A 13,187-nucleotide genomic window follows, 5' to 3' on the forward strand; every position below is an offset into this window, starting at 1 on the left:
TGGTACATCTATTTTTTTCTCTATGCTACAAGTGTGTAATGACCAACTTACACGTTTTTGTATCCGCGTCAAACGTGTTGTTCTGTAAGTATCCAGGTGAGCAGCGCGGTGACCCTGGTGTCGCTTATGCTTTGGTTTCCTCCGATAGCGGTGCCGTCATATAGCGGCCGTCTCCATACAAATACTACGACATCCATATTTAGCCGTATTATTCAGTATGGAGACGGCCGCTATATGACGGTGCCGCTATCCTAGGAAAACTGATCTTTAGTGATGATGATGAATGTAATGACGGGTATATTAAACACAGTATGCAAGATATTGGTTTATTTAGTGCAATAGGTGGCGCCAGGCGTGTTGCTGGTAATCCAGGGCAGTAGGACAGTGACCCTGGTGTTGATGCCGGGTTGGCCGTCTTGCGCACACAGCCGGCCGAAGCTGCTGATGCCGCCGAGGTACAGCAGGCTCGAGGACGGGTCCGTGTACAGCGCCGGACCGCCGGAGTCATCCTGTATACGATAGGTAGGTACATCATTCCCAACTAACATTAGGTGCTAAATATAAGAGGTAAAAGAGATCTATATAACCGTTACATCGCTCGTTTAGTTCTATTGATGTTCTAATAATCTTTAATAGAAAAAAACCGACTTCTCTAACTACTAGCCTAACCCACTTAACGGTGCTTATACTTTATTTGGTAATATGTATACATTTTATGGTAATCATAGTGGTTGATTTAGTTTAGGTATCATAGTGGTTTTCCGGGTCAAGGTCCGGGTCTGGGTCCGAGTCCGAGTACGGGCCCGAGTCCGGAGTCCGGGGCCCAATCCAAGTCAAAATCGAAATTGAAAATCACAAAACGTGTACTATGCGTCGTTGAGGAGTTCTGTTCTGATCATCATCAGCAGTTCCACTTCATCAAATGCCACAGTTTTTAATGTAAATGCTTGATTTTCTGATGAAAATATATAAAATTCTATACGGATGCCTTTAAGATTTGAGAAGTTCCCTCGATTCCTCATGGATACCATGTTCAGGACTTGAGATTGACATAAATGTGCCTAAAAACCTAACTTGCTTAACAAACATAACGAAAAGGACAAATCGCCAAATGCGAGCTATGCGTCGTTGAAGAGTTCCGTTATGATCATCATCAGCAGTTCCACTTCATCAAATGCGACAGTTTTTAATGAAAATGCTCGATTTTCTGATGAAAATACAAAAATCTCTATACGCATGCCTTTAAGATTGGAGGAGTTCCCTCGATTCCTCGTGGATCCCATCATCAGAACTCGAGCTTGACAAAATTGTGGCTTAAAAACTTAACTTGCTTAACAAACATAACGAAGAGGACAAATCGCCAAACGTGAACTATGCGTCGTTGAAGAGTTCTGTTCTGATCATCATCAGCAGTTCCACTTCATCAAATGTCACTTTTTTTTATGTATATGCTTGATTTGTTGATGAAAATACAAAAATCTCTATACGCATGCCTTTAAGATTTGAGGAGTTCCCTCGATTCCTCATGGATCCCATCATCAGCACTCGAGCTTGACAAAAATGTAGCTTAAAAACTTAACTTGCTTAACAAACATAACGAAGAGGACAAATCGTCAGACGTGTGCTATGCATCGTTGAAGAGTTCCGTTCTGATCATCATCAGCAGTTCCACTTCATCAAATGTCACTTTTTTGAATGTATATGCTTGATTTGTTGATAAAAATACAAAAATCACTATATGTGTGCCTTTAAGATTTGAGGAGTTCCCTCGATTCCTCATGGATCCCATCATCAGAATTGACAAAAACGGGACCAATCTGTATGCATATACATACAATCAAAAAAATAATTTTCAAAATCGGTCCAGTAATGACGGAGATATGGAGTAACAAACATAAAAAAAAAAAAAAAAAAAAAAAAAAAAACGTACAACCGAATTGATAACCTCCTCCTTTTAGATTTGGAAGTCGGTTAAAAATAGGAGTTATAGCCGGCTATAACCCCGTAATATCCCCGGATTGGGCACAAATTTTAACACCTGAGGTTGCAAAATGGCGCTACAACGGGGTTACAAGTTGAAATAAGAGGTAGAAGAACACTATAGTAGTGCTATAATAGCATTGATTAAGTACTTAGGAGTTTAAGGGGTGCCAGATAAGTGACTATTACCTGTGTGAGTAGTAGTATGGGTCTATATAGATGATACTTTCAGCTTTAGATGGTATATTGGCATTTCTGGTCAACATTTGTAACACTCAAGAAGGTAAATGTTCATTATTTTCCTTTGTCACTATCTTCTTTGGTTGTAGATGTTTACATTTTTGTATTATTGTTCGTAAGCTTACTTTGTGACAGCTTGAAGTCAAATCTATATGCCGGTACGGTACGGAAAAATTTTACCGTACCGTACCGTAAGATACGGTATTATGAACTAGGGCTCATCTAGACAGTGCGTGAACTCGCATACGAGTTTCATTACATTGCGTCATTTGATCGGTCGGCTGAGTTGACGTAACCTCAATGGTCCGCAATGTAACTAAAATCGTATACGAGTTGGCGCGCCGTCTAAATGAGCACTTATTCGAGGTATAGTTGGTCAAAAGTTAGTTTATCTATCGGACGAAAAGTACACTTGTACCTAAATATATTATTTACATACGCAAAAGGCGTAAAAGAGACGGCATAATAAAAATAATACCTATAGTAAACAAGAGACAACTAGTGTTTGTCACTTGAGCGTCATAGTCCAACGACTAACAGCAAACTTTACAATAGTCACAAGTGCTTCCATTTTCGAGTGTATACATACTTATAAATTATAAATGTTATAATATCATAGATGTCAATTTAAGGATGGACGTTTGTAATACCTACCTACCTACCTACGAGTGTACCAATAGTAGATTGTTAACCAAGGGATAAAAGGCACTCACTGAAATGATGCCTTTCACCCGAGTTAAACACTCTACTTTTCATTTAGTAGTAAGTAGAATTTTTTATAGTAAATCTTGAGGGTACTTTCAATTAACAATTTTGGCAGAAGTATCGTTATTTATGGAATGGGGAGTTAATTATCAGAATGGAAACTGTATAACAAATCCATTTAAACCCAAATTTCAATTGCTTATCGTAAAAAATATATATAATCGTACTTGGAACGTAAAATGCTCTAGTGCAGAAACGTATCATTTTCTGCACACCTTTTAGAAAAACAATGAGCCTCTTTCAGAGCATGAGAACTGAAAAGTCTATATATACCTGGCAGGTGTCTTTCCCGGGTGTGTAGTGGCAGAGCTGGCGCGGCGTGAGCGCGGACACGACTCGCTGGCACGCGGCCTGGCTCAGCACGTCCACGTCCACCTTCCGCAGCGTGTTGGACACCGGCCCGCCGATGAACTATATATACATACCTGGCAGGTGTCTTTCCCGGGTGTGTAGTGGCAGAGCTGGCGCGGCGTGAGCGCGGGCACGACTCGCTGGCACGCGGCCTGGCTCAGCACGTCCACGTCCACCTTCCGCAGCGTGTTGGACACCGGCCCGCCGATGAACTATATATACATACCTGGCAGGTGTCTTTCCCGGGTGTGTAGTGGCAGAGCTGGCGCGGCGTGAGCGAGGACACGACTCGCTGGCACGCGGCCTGGCTCAGCACGTCCACGTCCACCTTCCGCAGCGTGTTGGACACCGGCCCGCCGATGAACTATATATACATACCTGGCAGGTGTCTTTCCCGGGTGTGTAGTGGCAGAGCTGGCGCGGCGTGAGCGCGGACACGACTCGCTGGCACGCGGCCTGGCTCAGCACGTCCACGTCCACCTTCCGCAGCGTGTTGGACACCGGCCCGCCGATGAACTATATATACATACCTGGCAGGTGTCTTTCCCGGGTGTGTAGTGGCAGAGCTGGCGCGGCGTGAGCGCGGACACGACTCGCTGGCACGCGGCCTGGCTCAGCACGTCCACGTCCACCTTCCGCAGCGTGTTGGACACCGGCGCGCCGATGAACTATATATACATACCTGGCAGGTGTCTTTCCCGGGTGTGTAGTGGCAGAGCTGGCGCGGCGTGAGCGCGGACACGACTCGCTGGCACGCGGCCTGGCTCAGCACGTCCACGTCCACCTTCCGCAGCGTGTTGGACACCGGCCCGCCGATGAACTATATATACATACCTGGCAGGTGTCTTTCCCGGGTGTGTAGTGGCAGAGCTGGCGCGGCGTGAGCGCGGGCACGACTCGCTGGCACGCGGCCTGGCTCAGCACGTCCACGTCCACCTTCCGCAGCGTGTTGGACACCGGCCCGCCGATGAAAAGGGAGCCCCAGCCTGCAAATAGGAAATATTACGCGGAAGTCTACGTACCACTCCCACAATAAGTCACAATCTAAGTGTAAGGCCTGAGTGGACGCTCATGTTGGGCGTGCAGTGGGGCGGGGCGTGCGGCGTGCATGTTAAACAAATGCAAACGTATAGGAGCGGCCTTAGTGCACGCTGCTCAAATTACTCCTGGCCCCGACGCCACGTTGCACGCCCCGCCGAACGCTCCGCTCCGAGCGTCCACTCAGGCCTTACACTAAGGGTCTACCGCAAACAAGAGAGTCGAAATGTATGTATCTTACCTCTCTACCACTCTTGCATATTCGAGCGATAAAGAGGCAGGTAGCTGAGTTTCGATTTCGCGTTTCCCGGTAGGCCCTTTATAAACAACCCGCCTTGATGTATCAATGTCGTATTTGACTGTCTGTGAAAACTTGTCAAAAACAGTTTAAGGTACAGTATGTATAAGTTACTCTATGGTTTACTTAAGTCAGTAGTGCTGCACTCTGGCGGCAAAACATTGTAGTGATACTCCCTATTAGTCATGCAATCTACTACTGAGAGCTGTGTAGACGCCCTACTTTATAATGGCGTAGGTAAGTATTCCAAAATTAGCTAACAGATGCTCGGAAACCTTTAAAACAAGTTAAATAACTATTTTTAGGCTTACATATGTACTTAAATACGTTACGCATAAAACTTTAGGTACCTACCTGGGGTATTGTTTCCCATAAAGTTTTAAGTCCTAATGTATTGTTTGTCCGAATTTTCGTTAGCCATAATTTGGTTTTTCTCAGAAAAACGTAACTTTTCAGGATTGCCATAAAACAAACCTAACCTATTTATATAACCTATTATAACCCTACGAAAATCCTGAAAAGTTAACGGTTTCAGAATTATGACTAATGATAATCTGACAATCATTACATTATGACTTTCAATCATTATGTCAAACAAAGGTATCCGTACCTACCTGTATTAAATAAGCTACTTGATTTTAAAAACGTCTAGAATGACATCGCCAAAGATTCTTCACGATAAAAAGGAAAGGTTGTTATTTATCGTAAAAAATCATGGTGATGTTTCATCATCATCATCATTGAAGCTGAAACACTACCACCGCCGAGCAAAGGTCTCCATCAACACATAAACAACGGTATTGTACTGACCACGAGTAAGTAAGAAAGTAAGATGGCATCAGTAGATAGGGTGGGTATTTTTTTTTGTTAGCCTGGTTTTGTGTCCCACTGCTGGGCAAAGGCCTCCCCTGCTTTCCTCCACTCAACCCTGTCGTTTGTATTTTCCCGCCAATCCGGATAAAATGCGTCCAAGTCGTCCCGCCATCTCCTTTTCGGTCTGCCTGAACCCCGGCCTGCACCATCGATGGTGTTCTGTGGGTGGGTATACAAAAGCAAAATCTCACTGTTGGACACCTTGGAAAGTTTCTAAAGAATGCTCACCTAACAAGGTGAACCGACTGCCAGCAAAGTCTGTATTGACAAATTTAAACGGCAGGCAGACGGGGCCCACGCGGTCGCTGAACACGATGTCCTTTCCCAGCCGCAAGATGGCGATATCGTAATCGTAGTTAGAACTGAAATCCGACAAGGTTTTAAAATTTAATACATTTTTAAAGATTCCAGCGCTTAAAACTCATGTTTTCAAAACTTACGATGAGTATAGAGGGTGAACTGTTACGCGTTCTACATTAAATCCTTGTGTTGCCGAAGTATCTCCTATAAAGATATAAATAATTAATTTTCTATACAACCAATGGTCTGTACTCTGTACACACAAGATCGCGGCGTGTTCGTAAGCTAATAAATAAATAAATATTATAGGACATTCTTACACAGAAAGTACCACAGTAAGCTCAAGAAGGCTTGTGTTGTGGGTACTCAGACAACGACATATATTATAGAATTACATTAATACATAGAAAACCCCCAAGACTCAGGAACAAATATCTGTGCTCATCACACAAATAAATGCCCTTACCGGATTCGAACCCAGGACCGCGGCTTCACAGGCAGGGTCACTACCCACTAGGCCAGATCAGTCGTCAAAATGCTAATGACGTCGACCAGGATGATTCTGAAGTAAAGTCAAATCAGTAAATTTTTAGTGTATTTTCCCCATTCCTTTTTGTGTAATATATGTATGTTTATCCTATACATTTTGTATGTATTTATATCCTTTATCTTTCTGGTACCTTGTTGTACATTTTGCTGCATTTGTCACCCTCTTTTCACTTTCTCCTCTCATCTACTCAAAGGTTAACTGGAAGAGATCCCTCAAAGGGATAAGTTCGCCTTTGTACTTCTTACTAATTGTATGTTATTTTTAATATGTCTTTTTGTACAATAAAGAGTTTACTACTACTACTACTAAACTCACCACCAGTGGTCTTATCGTGCTCGCCTACAATAACGGATAGTGAGCTAGCGGCCCTGCCCGCCACGCAGTGGGCAGCGGTCACCACATATCGCTGGGATATGATGGTGGCTCCGCACCGGATTTCTTCCTGCTCCAAGTATACTACGCCGGCCATCATTGGGAACTCGTTTACGCCTGTCTCCTGACCGCCGACGATGCGGTTCTGGAACGAATGTTGATTATTCATTGGTGTCTCGTGTTGGCATATAGTCTACAGAAAGCAGGCGTTCAATACCGGTTTAGTTATTGAGCGAGCGAACGTGAAGCGCGAGCGAAACGTCTTCGTTTCAGCTCGGGCAAACATGCTTTCATACGTCCGGCTGTCCAACTATTCTCCTTTACCCACAGACAAGACATCCTCTAGACTGAGCATAGTAACGCTACCCCCTCTGCCACTCATACGGTAGTTTTACTCCATCTTCGAGTCAATCCCGTGCCGTGATTGGTCCGTGTCTTTGAACGGACCAATCACGGCACGGGATTCGCTCACCTCGTCCCCCCGCACCCCCGTATTTTTGGCAGTATCGGTTTCATGAAATAATTGCTCTGAACTCAGTCTAGAGGATTCCTAGTCTATGCCTTTACCTATATCTATAGGTCATATCTCTCAGCCAATTTCCGTAAAATTTGTATGTACATATAATACTTTATTGTACATATAAATAAAAACACGAGAAACACAGTAAGTAACAATTTGGTAAGTTAGTTTCAATTAATTTCATAATGGTGGAGCCCTAGGGCTTCGCGAGAGCGATAGCTCACAAGGCCACTAGTTATAAAATTAAACGAGTTTTTTAAAAACTGCTAGACTGGAGTTTTTGTCATGTCATAAGTCAGTATTCTTCGGGTTCAAGTAAAAACCAGATTCATAGAACAATATATTCTTGTTCACGTTTCTTTCTCATTCTGATCTCCTTTAGCCGTCATCACAATCTACGCAAGGACTCTGAGAACAATTATCCAGGTAAAGCGTTTGGGTGTAGGTATTAGTGTGTGTGTGTGTGTGTGTTGGGTGTAGGTGTGTGTGTGTGTGTGCGTGTGTGTAGATGTGGTTTGGGTAAGTACCAGTGTATGGGTACACCCACCCTCTTCCTATAGCCGCAGCTGCACGGTGTTGGAGTTGGTGTTGCTGCCTCCGCTGTCAGTTCGCAGTAGAATCTGCCTCCTGTGGTCCCGGCTGATGTGATTAATCCTGAATAGAAAAAAATTGACAATTTGTTTAACCTAATTCTATAAACAACATTGGTGATAAGTGCAGATTACTTATAGTATTATAGGTGTCCAGGCCACCAGAACAGTTGAAACAGTGGTAATCCGTTGAATAATGAACATTTATTGCAATGAACCGTCGCTTCGCAAGATATCTTAGAAAATCTAAGCAATCTTTCGACTGAAATCGCGCTTCTAGCGACAGCGATAGCACGTCTTCTATCCCGCTCTCGAATGCCGGTATGTGGTGAAATTCGTTAACCCGCAATGGCACACACGGTTAAATTTGAGTGGCTTCGCTCACCGACGCTGATCTTCTGGCCGGTGGACATGACGGAGGTGGAGCCTCGCCCGCAGTACACGTCGGCGCCGCTGAGCTGCGGGTCCCCGCTCCGGGAGATCAGCAGCCGGTCCACGGAGCACCCCGAACTCTGCTCAAATAGCGTAACGTAAGAGATGATACAGAAAATTGTAGGTTCCATATACTCTTCTTGATAACCATTCTAGTTTTTTTAAGAAATGCTTGAGTTAATGATGGCACATAAGCAAGCGTAATGACGTGTAGTATGATGTTTGGTGCAACTAGACTCACTAGATTATGTTAACTGTATTTTTTTTTACCCAGTATATAGGCAACAGCAGTGGACCGACCGACAGATAACGATCAAATGACGACGTAGATAAAGCGCGTCTGATGTGCTGGTCTTCTCTGGTCACTCCAGCAACCGGACGAGCAGATGAACCAGCGACATTGTAGGAATATACAGGGCTGTGGATAACATTTCTGGAGTGTGAGACATACCGCGGGTAGGAGGATCTCCGGGCAGACCAGCCGTAAGCGGTAGCCCGAGGGGACGATCCCGATCCAGCGACACTGCCGCCCGCCGGTGTAATTATTGGGGTAGCCAGGGCTGTATATATAGTACATTTGACCTTGTTGAACCTAAAAACAAACTGACAATACAGGATATGTCGACAAGTAAGTATAGCCAACGACAACAACACAAGGCTGTTGCTAATTATTATATTCGCTAATATCATTAGTAGATTTCAAGTATCAAATCATAGAGGTATCTCTTTAAATCACGATAAACTAATTAATTAATATCAAAAAAATATGAAAAAAACTACATTTGTTTCACGAATCATTCGATAGTACCTAAATCTGTTAAGATCCACGATCGTAATGTAGTCATACCTACACTATTTAGGTAAATCTCCGTTATGTACGAGTACATGTATATAAATATATGGAAAGAAAATTGTCGGCTATATTACCTACATCTCATCTCATGTCTTATTTCCCAGAAGACGTTTTTATACAAACAAAGGTATGTTAGGTACGTATCATTACTCACGTTTTGCGTGTAATCGCAGTTGGTATCCTGCCCCGCAGCGAGGCGCAGCAGGAGCATAACCACCACGACTTCAGACACCGCCATCTCTGAACACAAGCCCGACTTATAAACTTGATGAAAAGTTAAAAAGCTTCTTACATGTATATTACTATAGGTACTTACATAGCCTAATTAACTACCACTATTACCACTAAATTAAAATCTTCAAATTTCAAAGCGTGCCAAATAAGACATGCTTACATGATGACGATGATCCTTCCGGCCGATTTCGGCCATGGCGACCACTTCGACTCCTAATTTGCTCGGCGCTCGAAGATCGAAGATGGCCAACGTAGCCGATCTTCGAGGTGAATCGCCACGCACATTACATTACAACCATGCTCAAATACATACTCTACAACGCATTAGGTACTTCGGCAGTCAGGTACGAGTACTTATACCTGGTGGCTTATTAATAGGTAAATCTTATAATATTAAAATTTAAAAAGCACTATTTTTACTAAATTTATGATTTTACAATGTTGTCCTTTAGTTGTACACGAACTTTATCTCATGCTCTGAATATTTTTAGTTACAATAGGCTATACCTACTATTAGTAGCTGCACCAACAATTACTAAATTCACGTAAAAATATGTATAAGAAAGAACTGTTAAATATATATTCTTAGATAATTTTAGGCAATTATATAATGTACCCAATGCGTTCAGGTGCTCATGAAGGTTTTTATTTTGAGTTATTATCCTCCTAGAATATATCTTCACTGTTCCTCAGGCTATTTATTCCATTAATCTATATCATATTGCCCATATAGTACTTATGCAGAAATTTCCACAGACAAGAATAGACACTTACTTTCAATGGTCCCACCACTCGGCCACTACTATAGAGTTCTACTAAATTTCAGCATTTTATTAATTAATTGACGGCAAATGAACTGTTTGCTTTACTGAACATATTAACTGAATGACACCTGTACAAACGTGGAACTTTTAGTACCTATGATTAGCCAGCTTCGATAGGACTACAAGTGTATGTCACGCTCTAGGAAACAGGTTCAAAGATAGGTTGGAAGCACTAATAGCTCAAATTGTTTTCGCATTGGTTAAAAACACGTAATACTTAACTGTTTTTATTACGGGTATAATATAAGAACACAATTTAACTATCGCAAAATGAACCATAATTTGTAGCTTATACGGTTGGTTTTTAAAAGTGGAGCATTATGTGACGGAAGGGCCGATTTAAATATGAAAGAATTTAATTGATATCTTTGTTTACTGATTTGAAAACCTTCGGCTGGGCGAAGGTGTTTGACATTCATGGTTCCGTTAGTCTTATTCTGAAGAACCCGGATAGATAATATCCCTAGCGAAAAAAGCGTTCTTACACTAAATTATACTAAAGATATACTATCTCACTGCTCATAACCTGCCTGCTTCTCCTAAGATCTTTTTTTAGGGTTCCGTAGCCAAATGGCAAAAAACGGAACCCTTATAGATTCGTCATGTCTGTCTGTCCGTCTGTCTGTCTGTCTGTCTGTCTGTCCGTCTGTCCGTCTGTCCGTCTGTCTGTCCGTCCGTCTGTCTGTCCGTCCGTATGTCACAGCCACTTTTCTCCGAAACTATAAGAACTATATTGTTCAAACTTGGTAAGTAGATGTATTCTGTGAACCGCATTAAGATTTTCACACAAAAATAGAAAAAAACCAATAAATTTTTGGGGTTCCCCATACTTCGAACTGAAACTCAAAAAATTTTTTTTCATCAAACCCATACGTGTGGGGTATCTATGGATAGGTCTTCAAAAATGATATTGAGGTTTCTAATATCATTTTTTTCTAAACTGAATAGTTTGCGCGAGAGACACTTCCAAAGTGGTAAAATGTGTGTCCCCCCCCCCTGTAACTTCTAAAATAAGAGAATGATAAAACTAAAAAAAATATATGATATACATTACCATGTAAACTTCCACCGAAAATTGGTTTGAACGAGATCTAGTAAGTAGTTTTTTTTTTATACGTCATAAATCGCCGAAAGGCCTGTGCACACCGGCTGCGTGTGCGTGACGTGCACGTGCGCGTGCAGCGTTGTATTATACAGATCCTTATGAGAGACGGCACACCGCTTGCGTGACGTGTGCGTGTGCGGCTCCAACATTTTAGCGCACGCGCACGTACACGTCACGCACACGCAAGCCGGTGTGCACAGGCCTTAAATACGGAACCCTTCATGGGCGAGTCCGACTCGCACTTGGCCGCTTTTTACTAAGTATCAGCATTGCGATACAGCGAGGAAATGTCGCCAGCGTCCTTGGTACAATGCCTCAAGGGCCTATTTTATATTTAAGCTAGTTTTTAATTTATTTTAGTAATACCACTGTATATATCTTGTTTGTAAATAAATGATTACTTCTAGTAATGGAAACTTACCTAAATAACTTTGGGCTCTAAATAAAATTAACTGCGAATGTCCCTTTTAATCGGACACCAAATATCCCTTAACCACTTTAAGGCAAATTCACTCTCCTTTTTTAAAATTAGCATTAAATGTGAGCATAACGACGCGTTTACCTCTGAAGGCGCCGTAGGACACGACTCCTAGAAACGATTAATTGTTTCAAACTAATTAACACATCAACTGATAACGAAGCGGAGCGGCACTAATCGCCTCTATACCTTTGATAACAAACACATTTTCCGTTCGACAAAACATCAGGAAAAGATAGCTAGCTAATCCATCCAAATTGACGTCTTCAACTATTTTTCTACTCCAGCACTTAAATTTGTCAATTAAATGACTGACAGTGATATCTAAAGCAATGTCATTTGAATGATTTGTCTATAGGCTCATAAGATGACTGCTAGCAGTCATCTTATGAGTATAATACAACTGCTTTATTTTTTTTAAAGATTCAACTTCCGATCATCTTGATTGAAAGAGGTGTTTTCATTTACAATATTTTTTTTTTTGCTGTGTGCATAATAATTCATACAAAGTAACACATTTTCTTAGTCTCAACTGTTTTGTGTCGGGTGCAGCTGTCATAGAAAAAGTAATGTATGCAACAGCTCATAATTGGTTCTTAAAATTCTCGGGTCTTTTTTTACAAAACTCGACTGCGTCTCGTTTTGTAACTTCGACCCTTGAATTTTAAGAACCCTTATTATATCACTGTTGCATAAACTACTATTATAGCGCTAATCTTAGGTTTGGGGCATCGCCATTATAACTACACCGGTACAATGTACTTATAAGGGCGTCCGCTAGCTGGCGCGGGTGGAAAAAGCGGGCGCACGCACGCGGGTGCCATAGGGATGATGACACATGATGAATTTTATAACAAAATTTAGTAAAATAGACAGCAAATGAGCAATTTATCACAATAATGTGGATATTAAAAGAAAATACGGAAATGTTACAAAAATACAGGACCTGAAAGTTTCAAAATTTAAGTTTTTTTTTAACTTCCAAAAACGATAAAAGTAAGGGTACCATTCGATTGGACATTTTATCCAAAAACATATTCTACAGCAACTATGTACCTACATTTTTTTTTTGTGTTAAAATTACCTACTTTGTTATTTTAAGGAAGAGCTGTGCCTCTTAACACAGGTATTTGTTACTTAAAAAGAGGCGCCAACACTTACAACTATATAAGTAATTCCTAAACTAAATAAACATTTTTTCATTTTCATTTTTTTATTTTTCATTTTCATTTTTCACATAAACGCAATATTTCACGGGGACAAAAACGTAATTTTCTTGTTTTGTCAATACTACAAGATGGGACCTCAGTGACCTTGACGTCACGTTCACTTATCCTTTTGTGAGGGGCGTTTCGCGAGTGAAGTGCGACTGTCGGACTTTGAC

The 13,187-nt window shown here is 41.8% G+C and overlaps 1 protein-coding gene across 1 annotated transcript; it reads right to left on the bottom strand.

Moving 5' to 3' along the window:
* Positions 1–326: 326 nt before the first annotated feature.
* On the bottom strand, positions 327–9,415 carry LOC134658003 (venom serine protease 34-like). The gene is made up of 9 exons (XM_063513599.1): positions 9,317–9,415; positions 8,761–8,901; positions 8,263–8,389; positions 7,835–7,941; positions 6,711–6,912; positions 5,986–6,049; positions 5,774–5,907; positions 4,171–4,322; positions 327–509 (listed from the first exon to the last, which is right to left on the bottom strand). Exons 1-9 carry the CDS (start codon positions 9,398–9,400, stop codon positions 327–329), a joined length of 1,194 nt encoding a protein of 397 aa, XP_063369669.1. The 5' UTR covers positions 9,401–9,415.
* Between the last annotated feature and the right edge of the window lie 3,772 nt (positions 9,416–13,187).

This window comes from Cydia amplana, chromosome 21 (genome assembly GCF_948474715.1).
Source record: "Cydia amplana chromosome 21, ilCydAmpl1.1, whole genome shotgun sequence".
Lineage (NCBI taxonomy): Eukaryota > Metazoa > Arthropoda > Insecta > Lepidoptera > Tortricidae > Cydia > Cydia amplana.